Raw genomic sequence first — 14,991 nt, 5'->3', positions numbered from 1 at the left:
AATTATTTAAATCTAATAGCAAAAAACTAAAACAAAACTAAAACTGGATTGAATTTACTTCAACCTCTGATCCTTTTATTGATATACGGATACATCTAAAAAAAAAAAATAGAAATAATGTAAAATGTTCAATATTACTTGTCACTTATTTCAGAAAGTGAAACTCGTGCATAGCATAAACTCATCACACAGAGTGAAATTAATGCCTGTCTGAGTGTACAGTATGGGCATTTTTGCAAAACATATGAAGCAAATATCAAAACACTCATATGATGTGCACAGGTGACCTGCATCTCCTGTATGCAAGCTAAACATTGCTGTCAGTGGAACAAGTGGATGGTTTTATTCTTATTACTGATATTACGTTTGCACCCCCCCACACACACACACCCACACACACACACACACACACACTCTCTTTTTTAAATACTTTATTTCTTTAAACTAGACCCAAAGGAACTAAAGTCAGGTTCCTTGTTGTATGAAGCAACTTGGTGATTAAAAATTATTCTGATTATATAACTGCATACAGCAATTGTCTTATCTCCACCTGACAAGATTGTGTGGAGTCAGGAGTATGACACCTATAGCAAATGTTTAGTTAAAATGTTTCTCGTTTTCTTCTCTGCCAGCTTCAAATCACCTTTGCTGCAGTCATGCTTTAAGGACAAAGGGCTTGACTGACCATGACACATTAAATTACTGCTTACACTGCATCAAACAGGCCTGCCCACTTCACCACTTCTGTCAATAAACTGCACTTCAGGTTTGGGAAAGGCAACATTCAATGTCAAGGCAGTGTTGTCACAGGACTTATTTTACTGAGAATCAAGAGACAGTATAGGCAAAGTGTTGCATCATCAATTCAATATTATGAATTAGTAACCCCCCCCCCCCCCCCAAATGTAACACAATTTCCTTGAATCCCATTGAATTGTCAGTTGTAAAAATAGTTAAAATGATGCCTCGCCCCATAGTTTCATGAGTTTTCTTCGGGTCGTGGATTCTATTAATCTTTAATTGTCTACGGAGGTGAAAATAAAAAGAAATTATAAAACATTATGTCAACACAATAACTGTTTGAAATTTGATGTTCTTTTTTGCTGGTTTTGCTGAAAGTCTTCACAGTGTTTTAGACCTTTGTTCCTCCAAGATAACAGGAGATTAAATATTTGTTTCTGTGCCTGTGTGGAAACAAGCTCACTTTAAATATAATAAGTATCCTCTGTATCGTAGCAAAAATCCAAGAATATTAGGATTTTCTGTGCCAGCTCCACAACTCTAAATCAAGGTTTGAACAAATCCATCCTTTTACCCTTTGTCTATACCGCTTATCTGTGCCGGGCTGTGGGGTTGCTTGTCTCCAGCAGTCAGTGTGTGAGAGCTGAGGTACACCCTGGACAGGTCGCCACTCCATTACTGGGTAGTTTGAAAAATATTAAAGCAGAAGAGGGTTTAAAGAAAAGTGCCTTTTAATAAAACCAAAGGTGCTTTCATGATCAAAACCAGCATCTGAATGGCTTAAAAAATATTATAATATGGGAAAAATATAATTAATTTATCTCAAAAAGTGAAACTGATAAATTATATATTCATTCATTATAGTCAACATACACATGGTTAAATGTATTCAGTATTCAATTACTTTATATTGTTAATCTTGTTGATTGCAGTTTACAGCTAATTAAAACCCAAAAATATTTTTTTTCCCCTAAGATTGGAACATCAAATTAGGCCGAATTAAATAGACTAATTACAAAACGGTGGCCTACTGAAAGGTATGTATATTAACTGTACAGTATATGAAATCAGCACTAGGCCGCCACTCCTGTTACTTGAAATGCTGCATCAATGCAGCATGTAATGGAGACAATCAGCCTTGGGCTCTGCGAAGGTGTAATATTTATTTATTTTTTGCTACACTTCTACATCGGCCTAACACAAGGATTACAACAGTGCCAGTCCATGTCTTGGGGTACATCTCTGTGTGGAGGCTTTTGACGCTGCAGTCTGCGCCTTGTGAATCTCTCCTAAACTCTTGAGTTGGCTGCGCTTCACAATCTTCTCTAAGCTATGGTTATTTCTGTTGCATGTGCCTGTTTTCTACCTGACTTTTTTTCTTCCACTCAGCTTGCCATTGATGTGCTTAGATGCATCACTTTGTGAGCAGCTACCAACTTTAGCAAAGACCTTCTGAGGTTTTGTAAAGTCAGCAGCCTTCCCTATGATTGTGTAAACCATAACATAGTCATAACATATAATTTCTGTTAAATAATAAAACAAAAACATTTTTTTTTGCATTGGTCTTGTGTAAATAATCTATTTCTTAGATTAGTTCTATTTGAGGTTTCTGTTTGCTGAAAAGCATGTTTAAGCTGACAAACCCTAAAGTTAAATTTAACATAAATATAAAAAAAATGATAATACACATCAGGAGCTCAGTTCAATAAGTGAAACTTACATATGTCTTCTCCATAGATTGATAACAAACATAGGGATATATTTTGAGTTTCTATTATTCTAATTTATTGAGATGAACCTGTATTTTCATTTCATTTCAACAATGTTACCAGATATAATAACAGCTGCAAACTCTGAGACATGCCAGACCATGCCACCGATGACATGATTCATACGCATTTGCAACATGTTTTCACAATTGAGCAGTCATAGCTCATAAACCAAAGTACAAATTATGAAATTTATTTATAATATGACATGACGTCAGAGCAGCACCGCATGAGTGCAGCTGATTGGACAAGAAAAATGTACTGCATCTTAGTGATGAATTTGTCTGCATTATTACAGTGGGTCAGTTTAAAAACAGTTAAGATTTGCAAAATCTTAACTGTTTAAATTTTTTTGAAGTTCATCTGAACTTCAACTACTCAGTATTATTCTGTTATTTACAAAAACAGGCTGTGTATCCCTCGAGTTACCTGCGACATAAAAGGGTCGTAGCAAGACTTTTACATTATACATACTGCAGCGTAATCATGACATTGCTGCTATTTGACCTTGTTATGATTTATCATTGTTTTTTGCCACACAGTTCGTCATTTATACTCTGCACACAGAAAAAGCACGCGCGTGCGGTTGATCCGCAGTCCAGTGCAGATCTGCAGTGGATTCTCTGCTGCTGAATCCTGCCTCTCGGCTGCCAGAGGTTCACAATGCAGCAAGGTGACTCAATGTTATTGTCTTCTCCTCAGAGAGCCTCTTCCCGCTGAATCACAGCTTAGTGGAGGTGCTGAGCAGAAAATGAAATAAAGATTTTTTTTTTTTTATTATTATTCTGACTTTGTAATGTTCTTCAGCTTGTTTGGTTCCTAATCTACCTGGCATGAGCACCTCATCGAAAATCATTACCGTCCTCTCTGAGATGCTTACGTTTAAAGTGTCACTTAATGTCAACAGTGTAGGAAATGCTCTCTCAATGAGAGAGTCTTAGAGGGCTTATAAATTGCCAGCCCATGTGCAATATGTTTTACAGCAATCCCTTTTTTCGGTCTGCGGCACATTTAATCAACATATAGTTGCTGATGAAAGAAGGAGTGCTGATCAACCCCATCCTCTATAGAGCTTTCTCTCATTTCCAATTTGGTTATGATCTTAAGACATTGATTAATTACCTCCCAGCTCACCGAACTATTACACTGACATCTACAGGGCAGGGATGTTATATTTAGTCATAAGCTCACTCATCCAGAGAGAAGCCAGATTTATTGTCTTGCTATACCGGCCAAGGCTCATAAATAGCATTTTGGAGGGTTTTTTTCAACGTCAGCAATCATAATTTTAGTGGAAAGATAATGTTTATAAAAATGAGTGCCAGGTTTTATCTGAGCCAGTCAAGCCATCTGTTGCTAGATGCTGTAAGGGAAAAAAAGCTTCCACAATGTCATTGTATATCATGAATTTAATTTAATGTGAGATTCCATGGTTGTATGGGCTCTTTCAATTTAACAATCAGAGTAAGCAGGAGAAAAAGAAACCATAAGGTTTTTTTTTTTCGTCAAATAAAAGCCTATTTGAGTTTCTAGCAAAGCAAAGCTTGGACATCACCTTTATTCCATGTTTTTAAGAATAGTATGAAGCAAAAATGTATAGCCCCAGATAAATGATGTATAACTCCGCCCTCTTCTGGAGATATAGTATACTTACATGTTGAGCCACACATGCATTTTCAATGTCTGTTTCTATTAATCTTGGGTCTATATAATGTAAGACAATTTGTTAAAGACTTTTAAAGATATAATGTCTTACAATAACAACAAATGATTACAAACTCCAACCAACACACACACACACACACACACACACACGCACACACACACACACACACACACACACACACACATACATACATACATACATACATACATACATACATACATACATACATACATACATACATACATACATATATATATATATATATATATATATATATATATATATATATATATATATATATATATATATATATATATATATATACAAGATGATGAAAAGTAAGCTGTGAGAAATCTGCTCATCTATAGGCAGAGCCTCAAGGTTTCCTGTCAGGTTTCCCCACGAGGGCATTGAGCAGGACTACAGTGAGAGGTGGACTGGACCCATTAATCACAGAGTGCTGCTTCTAAAGCTGAGTAAAAGCTTGAACTGCAATGCAGTTTGTAGGATTCTGCACACACACGTTATTTTTGGAATAAACAAAGCAGGAAATGCTTTTATCAAAATTCATGCTTTAAGACAGCCTTGTTACCCTAAAATCTGAAAACAACAATTAATCTAATTTAATCAAGCACCTCTATTTTCTTTTCTTTCGTGTTTAATACAAGCTCAGTCCTTATTTGTTGCAAGGCTAGCAACATGAAACATATTTTACAAACTACATGCGAAATATTATTTATTTGGGTAACCTGAAATGTGGGTACCCTCATCAGCTTCTTAAAAAAACAAAACAAAAAAAACACCAATTGTACTTGATGAATTAAAACAACATTTAGCTTGATGGCTATGATACTTTTGATCACAACAATTTCAGTAAAATTATTTGTTAAAAAAGGCTTTACTTAAGCAATATTGAACTATAACCTGTAAATCATACAGCTATTTGACCTGTAGCACTTTAACAGCATTATTCACTATTAATTAAAAGGGCTTAGAGAATCCTACGTTTTCACTTCTACCTAGTCTTGTTTTTGATGTAAGATAGATTTGCCTTCATTGTGTTTTCCTTTATAGTCTATGGTTTAAACAGATTGCTACACTGATCTAATTACGTTTTGTTGTATTATATTTAAGACATGACAGAGATAGATAGATAGATAGATAGATAGATAGATAGATAGATAGATAGATAGATAGATAGATAGATAGATAGATAGATAGATAGATAGATAGATAGATAGATAGATAGATAGATAGATAGATAGATAGATAGATAGATAGATAGATAGATAGATAGATAGATAGATAATTTTTTTTAGATTGTTATACTTTTAACTTGCGTACTATTGAAACTAGAAATTATGGGATGTTCATGTAAATATTACTGTGAATGGGATATAATCAAACTGGGGTAGCTACAAACAATCAAAAAAGAAAAAAAAGCATAAAACTGGAGATAATCAGTTGACATCACAAAAACATAATCAAATTACGTCACGCAATAGTAACATATATAAAGCATTAACCAGCGCGTCCTGACATTTATTTTCCACTTGATAAATATTGCGGGACGCCCACCTGCTCTGTCATCATGTCGCCACGTACGATTCAGTGCAGCGCAACGCAACGTGCTGTTCATTCTAAATGCGCTCCGGGATTGGCCAATCAGGTTAACGCTAACTAGTGGACAGCTAAGCGTGCTGACTAGCTAGTTAGCCGCGGAGGCAGGTCCAGTTCAGAGGGAGTAGCAGCGGCAGGGCAGCAGAGCAGATGGGGGACAGGTTTCACCTTAAAGTGAGTATCCAGTGACATGACAGCTGTCCCGGGTTAATCCCATAAAACCAGGCTCAGTGTCATGGACGTTTTTTTGTTTTTTTACTGTAAACTGTAGAGCTCAGCCTGTCGAGGCTATGTTAAATTAGCCGCTGATTAGATTTCTGGTGCCAAATCTGACAGGCATAGCTGAAGCTAACATCAACTGCTACTTCCAGATCATTATAATTAGCCACTAATGTTTGGTCAGGCAGCTTTACACACAAAGGCAGACGTGTTTTAGTCTGAACTGTGTACTGTAAAGGGCAAAACGGATGACTCTGGGAGCACCGTGGTTAATGAGTTTGTTTACGTCCAGATGTGCCGGAGCCGGGTTCTTCTCGCCGGCTGGGTTCTGCTGCTGGTGCAGCTCCAGTGTTCACAGGCGGTTCCCATCGGCATCGACAAGACGAAAGTGAAGGAGGAAGAGAAGAAACCCGAAGAGTCTCCAGTCAGTGTGGTAAGAAGATGCATGACTTATACACAGCCTTGACAAAACAAACACGAAAACACACACCATGAACCCACGACAACGCGTTGTTCTGTCAAAACCATGCCAAGGCCCCCCCTGCTTTTCTAAATAGCAACAACACACAGTTAACAGTGGGCATTTCATCCAGTTTCTTAAATAATCTGTTGCTTTATCAGACAACGTAATAGAAAGGCGATGGCCCCCTGCGAGAGTACATAATGTAAGTGTTGATTTTAATTAAAGTTTTAAGTGACAGTTTTGTTACACTTTACAGGATACTGGACTCCACTATGACCGCTATCTCAGGGAGGTCATTGATTTCCTTGAGAAAGATCAGCATTTCAGAGAAAAGCTGCACAATACAGACATGGAAGACATTAAGGTACCCAGCGTTCCTTTTTGCTTGGTTATAATAACACTTGTAATGCGTTGAAGATGCAGTGTGACACAGCACAACTGCTTTTCCTTGTTTCTGATGTAGCAAGGTAAGCTGGCGCAAGAACTGGACTTTGTCAGCCATCATGTCAGAACAAAGCTAGATGAGTTGAAAAGGCAGGAAGTAAACAGACTGCGGACCCTCATCAAGGCCAAGCAAGACCTAGAAGGAGGAAATGGTAGGAAGTGCGGCACAATTTCTATGCCACCCTTTGCCATGTGTGAAATTCAATGCTACACCCTTAAAATATACAATTTGTGTTCTTGCAAAAGGCTTTCTGGCATTTTGTTGGGATTTCAGATGTTTAAACATTTACCTTTTCAATAGATATAGCCGTGGACCACCAGGCTCTCTTGAAGCAGTTCGAGCACCTGAACCACATGAACCCACACACGTTTGAAGTGGAAGATCTGGATCGGCTCATTAAATCGGTAATGTCTGCCACTTTGTCATACTTTGTCATGGTAAGAGTATAAGTCATAGACTTTATATAAGTCTGTGTCGTAACGCCTGTGCTGTTAGCCCACTAAGCTGTATTACTCATATACGTGTTTGTTACCAGACAAAAGTATCAAAAGACTTTTGCAGTTTTTTTCTTACCCTGATGAATCTAAATACTTCTGAGTATTTTGTCTTCAACATAAATGGTCGCAGAAAAAAAATCAAATTTTGTTTGTTACATGTCAATCAGCATTTTATTTTTAATGATGCCTTACGATTTGTATTGAGGTATATCTCATTTTCAGTGTTTATTTTCACAAGTCAGCATTTATTTAAAGATCTGTACAATGAATCAGTCAGGAAATCTCAGCAAGAACAGGCAAAAAGGAACGTAAGCAATCTTTGTTGTGTCTTTTTAAGGCTAAACCGCGCGATATTTCGCTGTAATTCAGTGCTAACGAAGGCATCTCTGTATTTAAAAGGTACGTAATTGACCTCTCTAAACCCCTGCCTTCAGGCAACGAGTGATCTGGAGAACTTCGACAAAGACAGACACGAGGAGTTTAAGAAGTATGAGATGATGAAGGAGCACGACAGGCGGGAGCACCTGAAAACCCTGGACGAGGATCAGAGAAAGAAAGAGGAGGAGCACTATGAAGAGATGAGGAAGAAGCATGCTGATCACCCTAAAGTCAACCACCCGGTGAGGGGCTTTGACCGTGCAGCGTAGAAAAGGATTCATGGAAAGCTCATCCCATCTTGCAGTATTTTGGATTCACTGTTTTAAGACTTGTTAAAACGTGGTGTTCACACAGCAAATCAACTTCTCTTCTGAGCCATAGATAAAAGTAAACAGTTATTGCTCGATAAAAGCTGGTCCATAAGAGCACACCAGCAAATCAGACCAGCAGATAAGACCAGAGCATCAGAAGTATGATAAAATACTATATACCTACTTTATTTAACAATCTGATTGAGGAAGGGACAAATGAGTTTTTAAATCTGTTAAACCAGGTGGTAACGGCTCGTATTGTGAGTTGAGGATGTGAGCAGGATTAGTCGAGACCCTCCGAGCAACTCTGAGGACAGACTGTTCATAGATGGACAGCAGGGAGGAGTTATCAGTCTTTCCTATCACCTTCATTGCAGTTTGTACCATACGACTACGTTTAGTTTTTAGTTGCACAGAGAGGTTGCTGACATTCCAAACCTGATGATGCTTTCCAATACAGCCTGATAGATTAAAAACATGAGCATCTCTGCTGTAGATGGTCTGAGTCGACATAAGAAATACAGTCTCTGCTGTAGATGGAACATAACATAACATATTTGCATGAATTTCCCACCTAACGGATAATTCTTTCTATGAAAATGGTTCTGAATAAATCTGAGCTATGTTTTACTTCCATGATGTAGGGCAGCCAGAATCAACTCAAAGAGGTTTGGGAGGAAGCTGATGGCTTAGACCCTGAGGACTTTGATCCAAAGACCTTTTTCAACCTGCATGGTAAATTTCTACCTGTAATCACCTCTTAAAATAGGATTATCAGCCTCTCATTGGATGCTACTTTATTGTTTTTATCTATTGTCTGAAACTGCGTATATCAACCTTTTCATTTGTCTTTTTTTGCTTCTTTTAATGCAGATACTAACGGAGATGGCTTCTTCGATGAACAGGAGCTTGAAGCATTGTTTACCAAAGAGGTAAAGCCACAGCATCTAAAAATCAAACATTTCGGAGACTGGAACCGTTAGGTCTGACTGTCGGCCCGTGTAATTTCAGCTGGAAAAAATCTACGACCCCACCAATGAAGAGGATGATATGGTGGAGATGGAAGAGGAGAGGCTGCGAATGAGAGAGCACGTTATGAACGAGGTAAAGTTGCCTAAACTCAGGGCTCCGACTGTCGTGATTGGAAAATTTTAGCTTAAAGTCGAATGTTGTCAAGTGGATTTTCTGAATTTCTTTTCCTTGTATCTTATTAGTTGCCCTACTATAGGGCATCTTTTGTTACAATACCGCCACATAGACATTGACGTCACTGGACTATCCTTTAGTTTAGCTTGCAACCAAAGAACATCCCGCAACGATGCTGTTGAGTCCAAATCCCAGCGAAAAGACAGTAATCTCAAAGCGGCCTAATGCAAACGCATGTTGCAATCATGCAATCATGTTCAGATCGATCACAAAAACATCCTATTCATTTAAAATATTTCAAACAATCAGATTATGAAAAATACAGTAAGCTGCATTTATTCGGTCATTACTTTTTAAGCAAAAACATGTTTGTTTAATAGATTAGAAGTGGCTTTAAATTCTGTAGAATTATCACAATCAGGTCAGTTCATAGTGACGACGGTATTTAATAATAATCGTAACCAGTCTTTTCTGGGACTGATTGTTAGCCCATGTAAATCTCACATGTTAAACTCGATGGCAATAGCCAGTGTAGTATGTACACCTCACTAGTGGCCATTTGGACTCCCTTTCGCTTTCCAAACAGCTTGAATTCTCCGTGCCATGGATGGAGCAAGGAATTGGAAACATTTCTCAGAGGTTGTCTCCCATACTCAAGGTGCTCTATTGGATTTTGATCTGGTGAATATGGAAACTGTCTGTGTTAAGAGTCCATTGTTGTTTAAAACTAATAAGCTTGAGATCATTATAGTTGTGTGGCTTTGTGCGTTGTGCTGCTGAGAATAATCCAGCAGCAGATGGGTACACTCTGGTCCTGAGGGGATGGAGAAGGTCAGCAACAATACTTGGGTGTGCTTTGGGGGTCCCTCGGTCGATGCTAAGGGGAGACGAGGTTTGCTAGGAAACAATCTCCCACACCGTGACACCACCACCAGCCCAAAACATTCAGACGAGGCAGGCGACCTGCTTCCATGTTTACGCCAAATTATGACCCTACATTCTTTCCCTAAGCTCTTACTGTCCAATTTTGGAGAGTCTTTGCGAGTTGTAGCATCAGTTTCCAGTTCTTAGCTGACAGGAGAGGCACCTGATGTGAGCCTCTGCTGCTGTATCCCATCTCCTTCAAGATTAAACATTTTATGCGTTAAGAATTGGTATTTGGCATGCCTCGATTGTCATCTTGAAACAGTCTTATTCTCTTTTTCAAAGGGGTCAGAGGTGCTGTACAGGGGCACAAAACACAAGAGCAAAGTACAAATGAAATAAAAAGGACTGATGTGTAGAGGAAGTTTATTCCACTGTTTAGGGGCTACAACGCCTGATCACCTCTGTCAACTACGCTGGACCTTAGTACAACTAAGTGATCATTCGACCTCAGGGATCTGAATCAGAATCTGTTTTATTCGCCAGGTTTGTGGGTACAAACAAGGAACTTGGCTTTATATTCCATCGTGGGCTCCTAACGCTAAAATCCATTTAAATGTCAGACCCGACAAGCTTTAAAAATCGTCTTTAAAAATGTGTTGGGACAACATTGTTTGAACAGGATGATGCCTTCATGCTGTTTCCTAGTTCTTCCACTTGATTAAAACCCACTGGCTAAAAGTGATGAAAGACAGCAGAACGAGTGGCGATGTTGGGAGAACCATGTGAAGGCACGGAGATCAGTGATCGAAGCCGTTTTATCTTGTTGGTGGGAAAACGGCAGGAATGTTTCACAGGTTTCTAAAGAGCGACTAGTACAGGAAGCTGGAGGAGTATTTAGAACAGAGACAACAATAAATAAAAAAAAAAAGAACCAGAGGATTATTGGAACTGTTCACCATAACATTAGAAAAAGTTTACCTTTTCTGCTTTGTCCTGATACAAACGATCTCTCAACATAATACAACACACCCGCTGTCTGCAAACTTTCTGTTTTCCATCTTCAGTCAGCGTTCCCTCACGCTCGTCTGACAGAACAAGCGGCTACGTTTAATCCATGGATCAGATTTTAGTTTGGGTCCCACACTTTTAAAAGGAGCAACGTCATCGAGAACAGGTTGACATCTATGATAAAAGCTACCCTAGAAAATTTTTCATTCGCAGATGCATTAAAACCACAAAAATGTCTTATTTGGACACAAGGTTTAAAGTTGTGGTGAATTAAAGTCTCAAACACGGCAGGAGAAAAGGCAGCATCACTTATTTCTCTGATGAATTCCGGTGCACCCAGGGACAGCATGTATGGCCACGCTTCTGAAAACTGAGCAAGACTAAAAGAATATCACATTTAAAAAAAAGTCTCTGGCACATGAATATTAAAATGTCCAACAATTAAAACCTGGTCATATTCTGGCTAAAAAACTGAAAATCCTTGCAGTACTTTGGTGGCAAGTGTGTCTGTGTCTGCAACAAGAACTGGCCTGGGTCGACCCAGATTCAACATAGGAAGTTCAAAACCTGGGTTGGTTAAAAGTTGTTTATGTTGGGGATTATGAGATTACAGAGACTGGACTGCAAAAATCAGTGGCCATGGAAATTACAGATAGACAAGAGACTCTGGAGGGACAGAGTCTGACATACTTAGATTGGACAGAATGACTGATTAGGGGAAAATGTGTCATCTAGGACACGTCCGCATTATAGCATGATCCTCTCCACCAATATGATGAACGGAACACTGATATCATAAGGGGCACGCCCCTGAGTGGGTGTACACCATTGGTCCTACTTAAATCTGAAATCTGCCCGTCGCGTTGTTGCGTATGAGAGCCCAGTACTGAAGCCGTAAACATCCCTCTGCCTTTTAGATTAAATATGGTAAAATATAGTTTTGGTCTCAAGAGTCTTTTTATTGCTACACAAGTGAACTTTTTCTTAGCCGCCACTCCACCTCCACGCCCAGTCGTCCTCGGTGCATTAAAATATACAGACAGCGCGCAATAATCCATTATTCAAGAGAGTTCAAGTCAATTAAGTCCTTTTTCTTCCACGTTCTGGTGCTTGCTTTGAGCCATAGCAGGTCGTCATCCAGATGCCTGTATACGCTGAGTAATGCCATGTGATTGGCTGATTCACTAATAAAGTGGCCAGTGAACACCATGGAGGCCAATTAATAAAGTTTAGCCTACTTATATTACTGGAATAAGTTAATGATTTTTTTACCGCTTTTGTTTTCTGTGTCTTGATGTTCAATCCACTGCCATGAGCTTGTCGAGATTAGTCTGGTCTAAGACGCTTCCTGTTCTACCCCTCTGGTTTCAGGTGGATTCTAATAAAGACAGGTTGGTGTCTTTAGACGAGTTCCTGGTTGCCACAAAGAAAAAAGAGTTCCTAGAACCAGACAGCTGGGAGGTAAGCTACAGCTTCAGACAGTAACCATACGAAGTAGGCACCTGTTTTAAAAAGGATGTTCTGTTGTGTTTCTGGTCAGACTCTGGAGCAGAACCAAGCGTACACAGATGAAGAGATGAGGGAGTTTGAGGAGCACCTGGCTCAGCAAGAACAGGACCTCAATCAGAGGACTGTTGACCTGCAGAAACAGAGAGAGGAGCTGGAGCGACAGCAGGAGCAGCTGAACGCACAGAAAGTTGAACTCCAGCAGGTGAGAAGTGGAGTCGTGTCATGCATGGCAAACCGAATAAGGGAGCTACAAGGAGGAGGATGAGATCCGTCAGAGTTGGGAACAGCTACCAGTTCTAAGTTAAAATGATTTGGATCATTTTTCTTATGCAGATTTGATCAGTGTCTGCTTACTTTTTAATCATTACTGTTAACTATATGCTTTCCAAAACCTAATCGAAACTCATTACAGGCTGTTGAGCATATGGAACGACTGAAGTCAGATAAGGCAGACCTTCCAGAGGTTCACGGTAAGCGACGTTTCATTTGCAGTTTTATTTGTTTTGTATTTTTTTCGGCTGGTCCGCGGATGTTGAACCTGTTTCCACGTTGCAGTCGAAGGCAACGCCGTCCCCGAGGCGCATGCAGCTGACAACCAGTTGCCTCCCGATCAACCAGCGCCAGACCACCACGAGACCCCCCACCATCAAGATACACAACAGGAGCCTCACGAACAGCAAAATCAAGACTTACCTCAGCAAGGTCATCCCCAGGAACATCACGGCGAACCGCCAAACCAGCAGGAAGCGGCACAGGGGCAGCATAACGTACCGTAACGGTGCCGTCCAAAAACAAACAAAAAAACCCCCCAGAAAAACAAAATCCCCAGACTTTTGCTGTTCTTCAACTCGTGCTTAGAGAAGAGCGTTGCCTCCCGACCATAAGACCACTTTAACCAGCATTTAGGATTTTGATTACAAATGAGGAAGATTGGCACATATCAGATCTGTCATCCCCGATACAAGGGTTTGATGTCGGTAATCTTCAGACGAATTAATAGAATTTAAATTGATCTATAAAGGACATGTTTCGGTAGATTTTGAGGAGAAATGCAATGAAATGAGAAAAGATTTGATGTGAATCTAGATCCTGTCACTGGTTTTGGCCTGCAGCTAACCCTACAGGCTCATTGGATTCGTTCGGGACGATTAAGGTTTTTATTTCTGTTATTTATGCCTCACATTTTAGATTACACTCCAACTTTAGGAACATTTTAAGATTTATTTATTTTTTTTTAATTATTCAGAAATCATGAAAACTCGAGTCAAACAAGACGGTTGCCATATACGTGTTCTTTTTACGCTGGATCATGAACAAGTTAATTTTTAAAATTGAACTCATTTTTGATGCTGCTAAGTTTTATGTAAAAAAAATTTAATAAAATGAATCTGCTTTGTGACAGATCTGAAAAGATGTATTTCTATGAAGGGAGGTTCTGTCAAATGTTTACCTAAAATGGACTGCCCAAAAACAACGCCACACAATGCTGGTCATCTTCAAGCCACGCTGCAGCTGCTGCCTGACGCTCAATTAACGGTGCTAGAAACAAAACGGTATGAGTAGAAGAAAGAAAATGTTAAAAAATCTGATTTTTATTACAACTTTGAAGTCATGCCAAATCTCTATGGTGATTTTAATTTTAAGCTGTGTGATTTGTTCTTTCTCCGGTGCCCTACATGCGTAATGTTCCCCTGCTTCAGTCAACACAGCCGATTCAATGCACTAGAGCGATTCTCGTGGTGTTCTGCAGAGGCCCGGTAATTGTCCATTAACCTAACGTAGGTGTGTTGAAGCAGGGAAACATCAAACCTGTAGGGGCAGTGTTGAGGACCAGGGTGGGAAACATCGAGTTCCTGGGAGGATTTTATATTAAAGTCACATTTAAAATAAAAAGAAGCATAGTGACTATTTTGACATCTGATTATACATAAATGTGTATGGACCATGTTTGTTGACTTAGCCATTTAATTTAAGAATGACTTTAAGGAGAAGTTTAGCCGTACAGGACGTCCTTTGCTGTATGTTCTCTCAAAAGTTGCTGGTTTTGGTGAAGTTGGACTGATATCCAGGTTGCTTTTTCTGCAATCATGCTTGGTTTCCAATTTTTTTTTTTTTTTTTGTTATTGGGGAATGTTTAATTTAGCGATGAGATCTTATTGTGGTAAAGACATATGTTACTTCATATTCCTTCTTTGCTCTCATGTTTTGTGTGTGTCATGTGTTCCTATAAAACAGCAAGGCATTATGACTGCACAGAACATGCAGGTGCCTGCTGCTGTGTACCAGTCATTTGGAATAAAAAAACAAAAGACCTCAGTTCAAGACAATAAAACTGTTTACCTTTTATCATAA

At 39.2% G+C, this 14,991-nt stretch overlaps 1 protein-coding gene across 1 annotated transcript; it reads left to right on the top strand.

Moving 5' to 3' along the window:
- Positions 1-5,850: 5,850 nt before the first annotated feature.
- nucb2a (nucleobindin 2a) lies at positions 5,851-14,991 on the top strand. The gene is made up of 13 exons (XM_012850695.3): positions 5,851-5,970; positions 6,308-6,448; positions 6,735-6,842; positions 6,942-7,074; positions 7,224-7,327; positions 7,855-8,040; positions 8,754-8,844; positions 8,983-9,041; positions 9,121-9,213; positions 12,502-12,591; positions 12,671-12,841; positions 13,052-13,109; positions 13,195-14,991. Exons 1-13 carry the CDS (start codon positions 5,947-5,949, stop codon positions 13,413-13,415), a joined length of 1,479 nt encoding a protein of 492 aa, XP_012706149.2. The 5' UTR covers positions 5,851-5,946; the 3' UTR covers positions 13,416-14,991.

The sequence above is a fragment of the Fundulus heteroclitus genome, unplaced genomic scaffold, assembly GCF_011125445.2.
Source record: "Fundulus heteroclitus isolate FHET01 unplaced genomic scaffold, MU-UCD_Fhet_4.1 scaffold_38, whole genome shotgun sequence".
In the NCBI taxonomy this organism is placed as follows: Eukaryota; Metazoa; Chordata; class Actinopteri; order Cyprinodontiformes; family Fundulidae; genus Fundulus; species Fundulus heteroclitus.
The sequence above is the reverse complement of the archived record's forward strand: the minus strand, read 5'-3'. Positions and strand labels throughout refer to the sequence as shown.

Coding starts and splice junctions, on each gene's coding strand:
- nucb2a (XM_012850695.3), top strand. CDS start 5,947: ATGGGGGACAGGTTTCACCTTAAA. Junction 8,845..8,982: donor GACCTTTTTCAACCTGCATG/GTAAATTTCTAC, acceptor CTTTTAATGCAG/ATACTAACGGAGATGGCTTC. Junction 9,214..12,501: donor GAGAGCACGTTATGAACGAG/GTAAAGTTGCCT, acceptor CTCTGGTTTCAG/GTGGATTCTAATAAAGACAG.